Source organism: Marmota monax, unplaced genomic scaffold (genome assembly GCF_021218885.2).
Source record: "Marmota monax isolate L192 unplaced genomic scaffold, Marmota_monax_Labrador192_F-V1.1 WCK01_AAM20220418_F8-fsc00077, whole genome shotgun sequence".
Lineage (NCBI taxonomy): Eukaryota > Metazoa > Chordata > Mammalia > Rodentia > Sciuridae > Marmota > Marmota monax.
Genome location: NW_026694610.1, coordinates 4,769,247 through 4,783,252, shown reverse-complemented (window position 1 = coordinate 4,783,252; position 14,006 = coordinate 4,769,247). Strand labels below are relative to the sequence as shown.

The window sequence follows — 14,006 nt, the reverse complement described above, 5'->3', positions numbered from 1 at the left end:
TCACAAAACTGTCATAGCTAATTAATGATTTCAGTTAAGTTACAAGATACAATATCAGTATAAAAAAATCAGTAGTATTTCTATACACAATTACCTAGCTGAAAAGGAAATCAAGAAAACAATGCATGCATGATAGCATCCCCTCCAAAAAGAATACTTACAAATAAATTAAATCAAGATAAAAGATTTATACACTGGAAAATATAAAACATTAATAATAAAATTAAAAAATGCTCAAATAAAGGGAAAGATTTTCCATGTTCTTGGATTTAAAAATTGTTTTTAAAAATATTCACACTGCTTTTTTAGCGCCATCTGCTCTCGGCGCCGCCTCCTGCTCCTCCCGTCTCCGCTGCCTCCCTGAGTCACTGCCTGCGCAGCTCCGACCGCCTGGCTCCCCGTACTAGCTGCCGGTATTTGAAGTTCCTACAACATGGCAGACATTGACAACAAAGAACAGTCTGAACTTGATCAAGATTTGGATGATGTTGAAGAAGTAGAAGAAGAAGAAACTGGTGAAGAAACAAAAATCAAAGCGCGTCAGCTGACTGTTCAGATGATGCAAAATCCTCAGATTCTTGCAGCTCTTCAAGAAAGACTTGATGGTCTGGTAGAAACACCAACAGGATACATTGAAAGCTTGCCTAGGGTAGTTAAAAGACGAGTGAATGCTCTCAAAAACCTTCAAGTTAAATGTGCACAGATAGAAGCCAAATTCTATGAGGAAGTTCATGATCTTGAAAGGAAGTATGCTGTTCTCTATCAGCCTCTATTTGATAAGCGATTTGAGATCATTAATGCAATTTATGAACCTACAGAAGAAGAATGTGAATGGAAACCAGATGAAGAAGAGGAAATTTCGGAGGAGCTGAAAGAAAAGGCCAAGATAGAAGATGAGAAAAAAGATGAAGAAAAAGAAGACCCTAAAGGAATTCCTGAATTTTGGTTGACTGTTTTTAAGAATGTTGACTTGCTCAGTGACATGGTTCAGGAACATGACGAACCTATTCTGAAGCACTTGAAAGATATTAAAGTGAAGTTCTCAGATGCTGGCCAGCCTATGAGTTTTATCTTAGAATTTCACTTTGAACCCAATGAATATTTCACAAATGAAGTGTTGACAAAGACATACAGGATGAGGTCAGAACCAGACGATTCTGATCCCTTTTCTTTTGATGGACCCGAAATTATGGGTTGTACAGGGTGCCAGATAGATTGGAAAAAAGGAAAGAATGTCACTTTGAAAACTATTAAGAAGAAGCAGAAACACAAGGGACGAGGGACAGTTCGTACCGTGACTAAAACAGTTTCCAATGATTCTTTCTTTAATTTTTTTGCCCCTCCTGAAGTTCCTGACAGTGGAGATCTGGATGATGATGCTGAAGCTATTCTTGCTGCAGACTTTGAAATTGGTCACTTTTTACGTGAGCGTATAATCCCGAGATCAGTGTTATACTTCACTGGAGAAGCTATTGAAGATGATGATGATGATTATGATGAAGAAGGTGAAGAAGCGGATGAGGAAGGGGAAGAAGAAGGAGATGAGGAAAATGATCCAGACTATGACTCGAAGAAGGATCAAAACCCAGCAGAGTGCAAGCAACAGTGAAGCAGGATGTATGTGGCCTTGAGGATAACCTGCACTGTAATAGCCTATACACAACTATTATTTACTTACAGCCTTATGTTTTTGTATTTTCTTGGTAGACTCAATAATTTTTTTTTAAAGGAAAGGAATTGATATTTTAAAGACAAATTTGTTCTACCTAGCATTTTAACTATAGCTTTTCTGTCGTATCTGTTGAATGCACAAATTCTCACGCATGTTCATTCATTGCTGCAGTTTGGTTCTTCTGGAATATTTGTATCATGTAGCTATTGGAGTACAACTATAAAAATTAACAACTGTTAAATTAAGCTAAATGTTTTTTGTTTGCTAATTTTTTTTCCTGAAGAACCAAAGTAGTTTTCAGCTGGTAGTAAGAGTGACTTTAAGTCTGCTTGCAAAGTTGTGCTTTTCATTTATTTGTTACAGAAATGTAGTGAATTTTTACTAATACAACTCATTTGAGAGAAGAAAAAAACCCATAACAAACATGGTTAAGAATTTCCAGTAAGACCAAACTCGATAACTGTTAGGATTATTAATGAAGTGTAGTTAATTTTAAGGAAACCTAACTCATAATTTGGTTATTGGTTATTACAGGGAGGTGAATAAAATAATTTTCAGAAGGTTATTAACCTGATAAAGTGTACTTGTAATTTTAACTTCCATTAACTAAGCATCTTTTCTTTGTGGTAGGATCTACCTTCTGCTTTCCTGGAAAGGATGAATTTACATCATTTGACGAGCCTATTTCAAGTTTTTGTTGTTTGTTTGCTTGTTTTTGTTTTTGCAGCCTAAAATAAAAATGTCAAATATAATTTTAGTTCTCACAAGATAATGTCTTAATTTTGTACTAATTCAGGTTAGACCCAGAGGCTTGGATTAAAGGTTGTGCCCAGTTTACCATATTATTGAAGGAAAGCATGCCAGCTTCATAAGCAAGTGGAAGGGGGAAAAAAAAAGACTCTTAATGATGTGATATAGTTTTAAAAAGCAAAACAGTTAAATTTTATTTCCTTTGGGCTAGAACCAAAGCCCTAAGCCTGTATGGTTTATTCTAATTCTTATTGCTTTAGTATGTCATTTACCCATGCTTCTGTTTACTGTGTATTAAAATGGGTAGTACTGTTTACTTAACTACCTCACAGATGTGTTAAGGCATATTAAGTTAAATTTCATGAACTGTTTCTCAGCCTTGTTAAAACCTTAAAAATTTGGGCCTGTTTTGAACCACAAGTGTGATATTCGGCATTTTTTTTTTTCATACCAGGCTTCCATAATTAACTGGAAAATGAAGTGAAAACACTTCTCTTCTGGATCTGGCCAGACAACACTCTTTCAGATCTGTGCATGGCCCCTATTTTAATGAAAATTGGATGGGATGAGTGAACTATTCAGTAGGTCCAAGGATTTTTTTCCAGGGTATCAGATGACCATACTGTAACAAAATACTATAGAGATCATGGGACTAAAGTGGTAATAAGACCATTTGGGGAAGGGGAATGCAATTAAATTTGAGACTATAGAGCCACATTTAAAATACCTCAGGCTTATTACTGTTAATTTTGGGGGGTGAACTTTTGGTCTGACAGTGAGGGTGAACTAAATGAATTGTAACAACAGGAGGGTTTGAGTTTCTGCTGTTAATAAAATTACATTAAGTTCACTTTTAGAAGTAATAGTTTTCTTTTGAAAATTTAGTATTAAGGTTTTAGAATGTGAAGACATTTTATTATTTGTATAGAATTATCCATGCCTTTTCCTGAGATTTTTAACTAACTACTGGAAATCCTTAACCAATTGTAATAGTTTTTTTTCCTTCATTTTCAAAATGATTTTGATTGCTTTGACTTCGATAGTCTGTAATTTTTTTAACCATAATCTAAACACAAGCTTTTTCTGAATTTAAAAATTTTGATCTAAAGATAGAATCCCATTTTTAATGAATTGAAAGAAGCAACAAAATCACTATTTTTGTTTTATTCCTTTAGAAAACAGCTATGCCAAAGTGAAAAGATAGTAATACTTCATCTTGTTAAATAATCGGTGTGGTCTGCACAGGAATTGTTTTCTTTATAAAATTGGAGTTTCAGGGAATGTCAGTGTTCATTTATGCCATTTCTTCAGTTCCAAAGTGGTTCTATTCCATTCTAGAAATTTGAAATATGTAATTTGAAATCCTTAATAAAACTTGGAATTAATTTTATAAAAAAAAAAAAAAAAAAAAAAAAAAAAAAAAAAAAAATATTCACACTACTCAAAGCAAATACAGAATACAATCCCTATCAAAATCTCAAAGACATTCATCACAAATATTAAAAAAAAATCTAAAAAAGTCATAAAGAACTACAAAACATGCAAATCATCAAAGCCACACTGAGAAAGAAAGCAAAGTTGGAGACATTACAATTCCTAATTTAAAATTCTATGAAAAAGCTATAGTAATCAAAATGGTATGATTGCTATTACTAACATTAACCAATTAAAATAGTATTGACATAAAATAAGACACACTAATGGACAAAATAGAGGACCTAGAAATAAATTTAAAATACAACTACCATATGACCTAGAAATCTCTCTTCTAGGTTTATAGCAAAAGGAGATAAAATCATTTTAAAAAGATCTGCACTCCCATGATCATTACAGCATTATTAAAACAACCTACATATAAAAACAACTTAAGCATATACCAATAGACAAATGGATAAAGAAAATGTAACACACACGTCTTAAATAACATTATAATAATTATAATATTTAATAATTAATACTTATTATTTGTTATTACTCTGATTATCATATTATTATTATTATTTTATGGTACCACTGTCATTTATGTGGTCCAAGATTGATCAAAAATTATAAAGTAGAGCATGATATACAATGTAATATTATTAAAATATGTATATACAATGTAATATTATTCAGTCCTAAATATGGAGGAGATTCCGGCATTGGCTACAATGTGGATAGATGTGGAAGACATAATGGTAAGTGAAATAAATAAGCCAGACACAGTAAGAAAATCATTATATAATCTCACTTATATGTGGAACTTTAAAAAAGGCAAAAGAAAAACACACAGAGATGGAGGAAGGTAGAAATGTGGAGATGTGGGTATGATACAAAGTAGCAGATATGAAGAATGAATAAGTCAAGAGATTTCACGAAGGACATGAAAAAAAGTTTTATTAAACAAATAGATTTTAGCTGTTCTTATCAACAAGAAAAGTAACTACAGGAGTCCCCCTCATCTGTGATTTTATTTTCCATAGTTTCAGTTGTCAATTCCATTGAACTGCAGTCCAAAAATATTAAATGAAAAAATTCCAGAAATAATTCCAAGTTTTAAATTACACACTGTTCTGAGTAACATGATGAAATCTCATATCATCAAGCTCTGTCTTGCCCAGAATATAACTCATCATTTTTTCCAGTGTGTTCACACTGTATATTCTACTTGTCCATTAGTTACTTAGTAGCCATCTAGATAATGAGATCAATTGTTGTGGTATAACAGTGCTTTATATAAAATTAGGTACTACTTTTGGTGTTAGGCATTCATTGGGGGATTTTGGAACATATTCCCACAGATAAGGGAGGAGTATTGTATGTACAATGAGATACTTTGTTTCCCTCTAGTAACCATTTTACTATCTGTATGTACCCTATAACACCGTGTTAGAAACACCAAACATAGACAAATCCTTTGAGAATTATTTAAAATCTGAGAATCAAAAAGAATGAAGGTGAAATCAAAGTGATTCAGTGAACTAGAATCTTATAATATTCATTAGCTTGTTTCAGACTCATATTCTGATTAAAAATAAGTATAAACACCAGAAAAACATTTAAAACAATTATTTGAAGCCAATTAGACAGTGACAAATCAGGTAAAAAAAAAAACTATATAGGAAAAAAACCTTTGAAACAAGGAAATTACACTAGATAAAATTTTTATTTTTATGACTTTTTGTGTGAGGGCACAATTAGAAATCACACAGAAATATAAAGACAGACTGGCAAAGTTTAAGATGACAAATTTTGAGGGTGCCAGAAGTTATGGTTTGGAATATGGTTTTCCCCAAGTTTTGGGTATGAAGTGTCGTCCAAAATCTCCAGTGTTAGTACAGGAAAGTTTAGCAGTGAAATAATTGGATTATGCAAGCTATAACATAATCAACTCATCCTAGTTGAATGGACTGACTAGGTGGTAACTGTAGGCATCTGGGGCATGGCTGAAGGAGGTGGGTCACTGAAAGTATGACCTGGAAGGTTTCGTATTTCCTGGAGGAGCAGTGCTCCTCCAACATACCCTTCCCTCAGGGGTATGTTGTACTGTGTTTCCCTCTTTCCTCTCTCTGCTTCCTGGCCACCATGTGGTGAGCAGTGCTTCTCCAACATACCCTTCCCTCAGGATGTTTGATTTCACCTTGAACCCAGTGCAGTGGACTCACTCACTATGAACTGAACCTCTGAAACCATAAGCCAAAATAAACTTTTTCTCCTCTAAGTTGTTCTTGTCAGGTATTTTGGCCCCTGTGGTGCAAGCTAAAAAATTAGAAAAAAGAGTTTAGATACAGGGGCCTCAAAATCTATGTAAAAACTCTGTCTACATTCTTAGATAATCTCTAAACTGCACATGCTCAGAGCAGATTCCAAGGTTACCAAAGAACAAATAAAAACCGATAGAAGTGAGCAGCTTAATTTGCAATCCATCAAGAAAGGATGGAGTTTGAACTTTGATTGCAACTGAATCAACTGCACTTATGTTAGAATAAAAATCAATATTCTTTAGAGAGAGTAATAAGAATCCAGAATCTAAAGATGACATCTACCATATCCAAAATACAATTTTAATATTAGTAGATAAGCAAAAACAAAAACAAGAGGAAAATGTGATCAATCAGAAAAGCAGCTTGTTAAATTTATACTAAAATAAATTAGAAAATCATGAAGTTATCAACAAATTTCCTAAGACATATGACGTACCCAAATTGAACTAAGAGGATATAGAAAATGTAAACACCTCAGTTTCAAGTAATGAAGCTGAAGATGCCATCAAAAGCCTACCAACAAAGAAAATCGCAGGACTGAACTGATTCTCAGACCTTTAAAGAAAAACAATTACCAATCCTCCTCAAATTATTCCATGAAATAGAAAAGGAGGGAATCCTTCCAAACTCATTCTATGAAGCTAGTATAACCCTGATTTTTAAAAAATCCATACAAAGACATATCAAGGAAAGAAAACTTCAGACCAACATCCCTCATGAACATAGATACAAAAATTCTTTAAAAATATACTGGTAAATAATATACAAGAACACATTAAAAAGATAGTCACCATGATCAAGTAGGTTTCATCCAAGGTATACAAGATTAGTTCAGTATATAGAAATCAATAAATGTAATTCATCATGTTAACAGACTTAAAATATAAGATCACATGATTATCTCAATAGATACAGAAAAAGCACTTCACAAAATATAGCATGGATTCATGTTTAAAACACTAGAAAAACTTGGGATAGTAGGAACACACCTCAACATAGTAAAAGCTATATATGCTAAACCCAAGGCCAACATCATTCTACACAGAGAAAAACTAAAAGCATTTCCCATGAAAACTATAATAAGGCAGGGACATTGTCTTTCACCATTCTATTCAACATATTTCTTCAAACTCTAGGCAGAGCAATTAGACAGGAGAAAGAAATTAAAGGAATACAAATAGGAAAAGAACTTGAATTTTCTGTTTGTCCATGACATGATGCTATATTTAGAAGACCCAAAAACCTTAAACAGAAAACTTCTAGAACTAAAAAATGAATTCAGCAAATTGGCAAGATACAAAATTAACACCCATAAATCAACTGCATTCCTATACCCCAATGATGAATCAACTGAAAGAGAAATTAGGACAGTTATCCCTTCACAATAGCCTGAAAAAAATACTTGGGAATCTATAACATATAGATTATATATATATATATATATATATATATATATATATATATATATTAATATAACAAAAGAAGAGAAATACCTCTACAATGAAAACACTAACAAAAGAAATTGAAGAGAACCTTAGAAGATGAAACCATCACCCATGTTCTTGGATAGGCAGAATTAATGTTGTCAAAATGACCATACTACCAAAAGCATTATACAGATTTAATGAAATTTCTATTAAGGTTCCAATGACATTCTTCATAGAAATAGAAAAAAAAGGGATTAAATTCATTTGGAAAAATAAGAGGCCCAGAATAGCCAAAGCAATCCTTGGCCAGAAGAGTGAAGCAGGAGGTATCACAACACTAGACCTTAAACTATACTACAGAACTATAGTAACAAACATGGCATAGTACTAGCACCAAAACAGACATGAAGACCAATGGTACAGAAGAGAAGACAGAGAGTCAACCCACATAAATATAGTTATTTCATAGTAGACAAAGGTGCCATAAACATACATTGGAGAAAAGATAGCTTCTTCAACAAATGGTACTGGGAAAACTGGAAAATTGTATGTAGAAAAATGAAATGGAACCTCTCTCTCTCACTCTGCACAAAACTCAACTCAAGATGAATCAAAGACCTAGGCATTAGACCGGAGACCCTGTGCCTACTAGAAGAAAAAGCAGACCCAATTCTCCATCACTTTGGCTTAGGAGCCGAATTCCTCAACAAGACTCCTAAAGCACAAGAAGTAAAATCAAGAATCAATAAATGGGAGGATATCAAACTAAAAAGCTTCTTCACAACAAGAGAAATAATGAATATGAAGAGAAAGTCTACAGAATGGGAGCAAATCTTCATTACTTGTACCTCAGATAGAGCATTAATATCCAGGTTATACAAAAAACTCAAAAACTTAACACCAAAATAATAATAATAACCCAGTCAATAAACTGGCAAAAGAACTGAATAGACACTTCACAGAAGAAGAAATATGAATGGTCAACAAATATATTTTTAAAATGCTAGCAATTAGAGAAATGCAAATTAAAACTACACTGAGATTTCATCTTTCTCCAATCAGAATGGCATTTATCAAGAATATAAGTAACAATAAATGCTGGAAGGGAAGTGGGGAAAGGGGTACAGTCATACATTGTTGGTGGGACTGCAAATTGGTGCATCCACTCTGGAAAGCAATAGGGAGATTGCTCAAAAAAGTAGGAATGGATCCACCATTTGACCCAGTTATCCCACTCCTTAGTATATATTCAAAGGAGTTAAAATCAGCATGCTACAGTGACACAGCCACACCAATGTTTACATCAGCTCAATTCACAATAACTAAGATATAGAAACAACATAGATGTCTAACAACAAATGGATAAGGAAATCGCATTTTTTACACATGGAATATTACTAAGCCATAAAGAAGAATGACTTTATGACATTTTCCCATAAATGGATGCATCTGGGACTATCATGCTAAGTGCAATAAGCCAATCCACAAAAACCAAAAGTCAAATGTTCTCTCTGATGTGTGGATGCTAACACATAGGGGAGGGGAGGGAAAGAACAGAAGTTCAGTGGATTAGACAAAGAGGAATAGAAGAAAGGGAGGGGAGATAGTAATAGTAAAGTCAGTGGAATGAATCTGACATAACTTTCATATATATATATATATATATATATATATATATATATATATATATATACATATATATATGAATACACCACAGTGAATCTTGTATAAATATATCAAAATACATTCTACTGTTCTGTACAACTAAAACAAACAAATAAAAAAATAATAGATTAAAAAATAAAGAAAAGCAGTTCATTAAAAACAACAGAACATCTATACTGTTGCAAAATTCTTACACTTAATGTAACATGTACAGTGTTGAATTTAAGTATACTTGGTTTAAGTCAGAGATGCACATTATGACCCTTAAAAAGAATACTAAGCAAAGCCAAATAAAAACAAAAACAAATAAACAAACAAAACCCCAAAAAACATCCAATTAACTGAAATGAATTCCAGAAAGCAGAAAAAGACATAGATGAGAAAAATAGAAAACAAACAGAAAAATAGAAAACAAACACAAATCAAAGTGTATCGATAACTACATTATATAAAAATGGATAAACCCTTGATTAGAAGACAGAGACTATCTGAATGGCTAAACAAGATTTGAATATATGCTGTTATTCAAGAAGATATACTTTAAAAACATAAATTATTATAAAGAGACTAAAAATAAAGGATTAAAATGTCATATAATCAAGAAACATAAGAAAGCTGCTAAGACTATATTAAAGTTATGCTCAAATCATACATTAAATCAATCCTATTTGTATTATGAATCAGAAAGTAAAAGGAAAAACAATTGGGCTTTTAGAAAATAACGTGAATTTGTTCCTGATGTCAAAGTATAAAAAGATTCTAAAATTAAATGAGTTTGTATGTGTTTATACACACCAAAAAAACACCATATGCCATCAAAGAAAAGATTAATAATTTTTTATGGTATTGGAAAAAGGATAGCAAAATAGGTACAAAGTGGGAGAAGATATTAGCAACAGGGGAACTCCAAATCAGTAAAAAGACACACTGCTCATCAGAATAGAGAAAAAAATGTGAGAGAAACTAAACAGAAAAATCATGAAAAAAGATATCCAAATGATTAATAAATGCATGTTAATATGTTTATCCACATTTCTAGTGAAACAAATACAAGTTAAAACCACAACTAGATACTATTCTACTCCAAGCCATTTTTTAAAATTGAAAACTGTTAAAATATCATGTGTTAAGTGAGGAAATGAAGAAAATGGAAACTACTACTGTTTTGCTGGGGGTACAGATTGGTAGAAACACTTTAGAAAAGCAAGTGAGCAGGATCTAAGATTGCATGGTTGGGGGCTGGGGTTGTGGCTCAGTGGTATAGTGCTTGCCTCGCACGTGTGAGGCCCTGGGTTCGATCCTCAGCAGCACAAAAAAATAAACAAATAAAAATAAAGATATTTTATCCATCTACAACTAAAAAAAATTAAGAAAAAAGGAAGATTGCATGTTTGCACATCCTATCTATCAAGAATACCCCTGTGTCCATTCCCTAGAGAAATTCTTTCATATTTGCATTGTTACCATATGCAAGTGTTTCTAACTATGTTTTCAACTTTAACAGTCTAAAATTGAAATTCTTGAAACAACAGTGTCCATCAACAATAGAATGGATAAATTTTGCTATATACCTTCAACATAATATTACACAACAATAACTTTGATTGGGCAAAGCGGGGGAGGGTAGAGGAGGGGCAAGAAAGATGGTGAAATGAGATGGACATCATTACCCTAGGTACATGTTTGTCTACACATATGGTGGGACGCTACATTGTGTACATTCAGAGAAAGGAAAAGTTGTGCTGCAATTGTGTACAATGAATCAAAGTGCATTGTGCTGTCATATATACCTAATTAGAATAAAATAAATAAATAAATAATTTGTTAAAGTATATTATAGGAAATACAAAAAATTACACAGCAATAAACGTGGTTGAAGAAAACTATATAGAATAAGATAGCCGGCTCTTACAACAAACTACTAAGTAAAAGAAGAAAAGATGATAAGAAGATAACTATAATACAAATCCATTTCAACATTAAAAAATGATCGGTAAAAAACACATTGCTTAGTGGCATCTACCATTAAAGTGAACTTTTCAGAATACTTACAAGTAGTTAACAGACTTTCTTTTTTAAAATACTTTTACACATTTAGGAAAAGATATCTATAGACATTTATTTTTTAAATATTTTTTAGTCCTCCATGTCTTTATTTATATGTGGTGTTGAGAATCAAACCCTGTGCCTCACAGGCTAAGCAAGCACTCTACCACTGAGCTACAACCCCAGCTCTCTATACACCTATTTAAATAGTTATTCCTCAAAGGTACACTTAGAAGAAAAAAGAATCGTTAGGTAGCAATTTTTTATTTAGATATCCAAAGAATGAGTCTAATTATTGCAACTGAAAGCCAAATTGATGGATGAGTAATTAACATTCAGAAAAAAAACTTAATTTTACTCAAATTCATCAAAAAAAAAATAGTTCAGGCACTTTCTTGGGAATGTTAGTCTTGCTGGGTACTGTGGTGTATGTCTGTAATCTCAGGAACTGAGGGTCACAAGTTCAAGACCAGCCTTGTCAACTTAGCAAGAGACCTTATTTCAAAATGAAAAAAAAAATTTTTTTAAAGGACTGTATGTGTAGCTGAGTGGTAGATCACCTCTGGGTTCAATCCCCAAGAGGACTGACGGGGAAAATGTTAGTCTTATCCAAAAAAGTTGCACATTCTATCACACAGAAAGGTTCTATTCTAGATGAGACTTGAACGCCTCGGCTTTTACTACATAGAGCACAAAACTAAAAGGAAAAGCAAGGAAAGAAAACTGTGCAGGGCAGTGATTACCTGGCGATAGGGGGAGGGGTAGTGCTTGGGAGAAGGAGTTTCTAGAGCACTGTCCAAGTTCTCTTGCATAGTTATGATTATACGTGTGGCTTTCTTCTGTTTATTCATTAAAGTGTATGTACACTTATTTGGGAGGTAATTAAGTATTCTATTTCTCGATTTGAAAAAAAAAGGTGACAAAGGGTAGACAGATTGATTAAGTGCTTTGTATTTTTCACACTCATGGGAAATATGTTACATTGATGCAAAACTTGATAAGATAGAGTCTTAGGATAGCGCCAAACTCTCTAGTCCTCCAAAAAGCCGTCACAAGCTTCTCCATCCCACAGCAAACGCTTCTTCTTCTGTTCTCACAGAACTCATTGTTTAGAAATCTCACTGGCTGGCAATTCACTGTGAACTGCCTCACAATCATTCCTATACTGTCAGATAATCTTTCACATTTATATACTTTTTCTTCCAGCTCAAGGCTTGGCACACAGTATTTCCTTGATAGATATTAATTGATAAAAACAGTGCAGAGTCTCAGTGTGAACCCCATACCAGAACACACTAAAACAATGTTCCAGTATTTGTCATCATCATTTCTAAAATACTCCAGTCCAGTCCTAATGCTGGACCTGAAGTCTCGCATGCCTCTTCCTTTGTGAAGGATGGACTTAGTTCTGACTGTGAAATGCTTTACTAATGTGAATTCACTTTACAGTTTCCATTGAAACCACAAAATTCAATCATTCTTTCATCAAATATTATTAAGTATTTACCTCATGTGAATCACCATGCCAAAACATAATGATATAAGACATCCTGAGTTTTCTTTTTTCTCCCTGCCAAACACATTGTTTATTTATTGATATCCATTAGCAAGAAAGAAATACACAATTTATCAATTAGCAAAAAGCCCTTCCCTTTGCAACATGATGTTGCAATCATGGCATCAGAATATAATAGCTATGACACTGCAGGGTGAAGTGCCAGACTAAGACACAAATTTTCAAAGGTTTCACTGTTGAAAACAACAATCACAGAACACCTCACTTGCATCTAGGACATAAAAAATGGGGGACTAGTAGGGCTTGGAGAAAAAGATTTCCTTAGAGAATTCTGAGCTTTCTCCTAACTTTTTTCCTCCAAGAATGAAGTGTGGGAGACATATACAAAAACAGTCTAAGGAGAAGAACTTCAAGGATATTATCTGCACAATTTCTGAAGAGAATTTCTGTGGAGAAAATTCTTGTTGTCTCTCTCCCTTGGAAAAAGAAAAGCAAGTGCTTCATTCTTGACCCCAGTCATGAGAAATCAGACCACAAAGAGCACTCAGAGAATGGATCATTAATCTCCTTCTGTTAGACTGGAGCTGTGTGAACTGGGGTCTGACTCCTGCCTGGGAACTCCATAAAGCAAGGACTGCCTTACAGCTTTGGCAGCCAGAGGAAAGGAAAAGTTGATGGTGCATCTACTGTGCTTACTGAGGCAAAATGAAGGAGGAATTCTATGAACTAGATATGGGGTATATGCTAGCGAGAATCAGAAATTCAGGTCTGGTCAAAAAGAGCTACTGGAAGAAACCGAAAATACACTCTCCAATTCCCAGGTGGCTTGTGAATTTGTCTCCCTGCTTTTGTCCTTGCTGGTTCAATGAATTTCACCACAAAAGTCAAATATTTCTATTAAAACATATGTCAGGCCAAGCATAGTGATGCACTCCTGTAATCCCAGCTGAAGCAAAAGGATGGCAAATTTGAGGCCAGCCTGGGCAATTTGGCAAGATCCTGTCTCAAAATAAAATTTTTTAAAAGTTTGTAGATATAGCTCAGAGAATGCTCCTGGATTCAATACCCACTACTGAAACAAAACAAAACAAACAAAAAATAAAACCTCAAGTCAGATGATGCAATGCCTCTCCTCAAAACCTTCCAGTGGCTTTCCATATTACATGAAGAAGAAGCCAAACTTACTA

The 14,006-nt window shown here is 33.5% G+C and overlaps 1 protein-coding gene across 3 annotated transcripts; it reads left to right on the top strand.

The window, feature by feature from the left end:
- The first annotated feature begins 306 nt into the window (after positions 1–306).
- Positions 307–3,272, top strand: LOC124077809 (nucleosome assembly protein 1-like 1). Of its 3 annotated transcripts, none has more exons than XM_046422335.2 (2): positions 307–1,617; positions 2,877–3,272. In XM_046422335.2, exon 1 carries the CDS (start codon positions 434–436, stop codon positions 1,607–1,609), a length of 1,176 nt encoding a protein of 391 aa, XP_046278291.1. In that variant the 5' UTR covers positions 307–433; the 3' UTR covers positions 1,610–1,617; positions 2,877–3,272. The 3 variants fall into 3 exon arrangements, with proteins under 3 accessions (XP_046278291.1, XP_046278290.1, XP_046278289.1); XM_046422334.1 differs by lacking the exon at positions 2,877–3,272 and adding an exon at positions 2,303–2,424; XM_046422333.1 differs by lacking the exon at positions 2,877–3,272 and adding an exon at positions 2,303–2,424 and having other exon boundaries at positions 307–1,645.
- Positions 3,273–14,006: the final 10,734 nt, after the last annotated feature.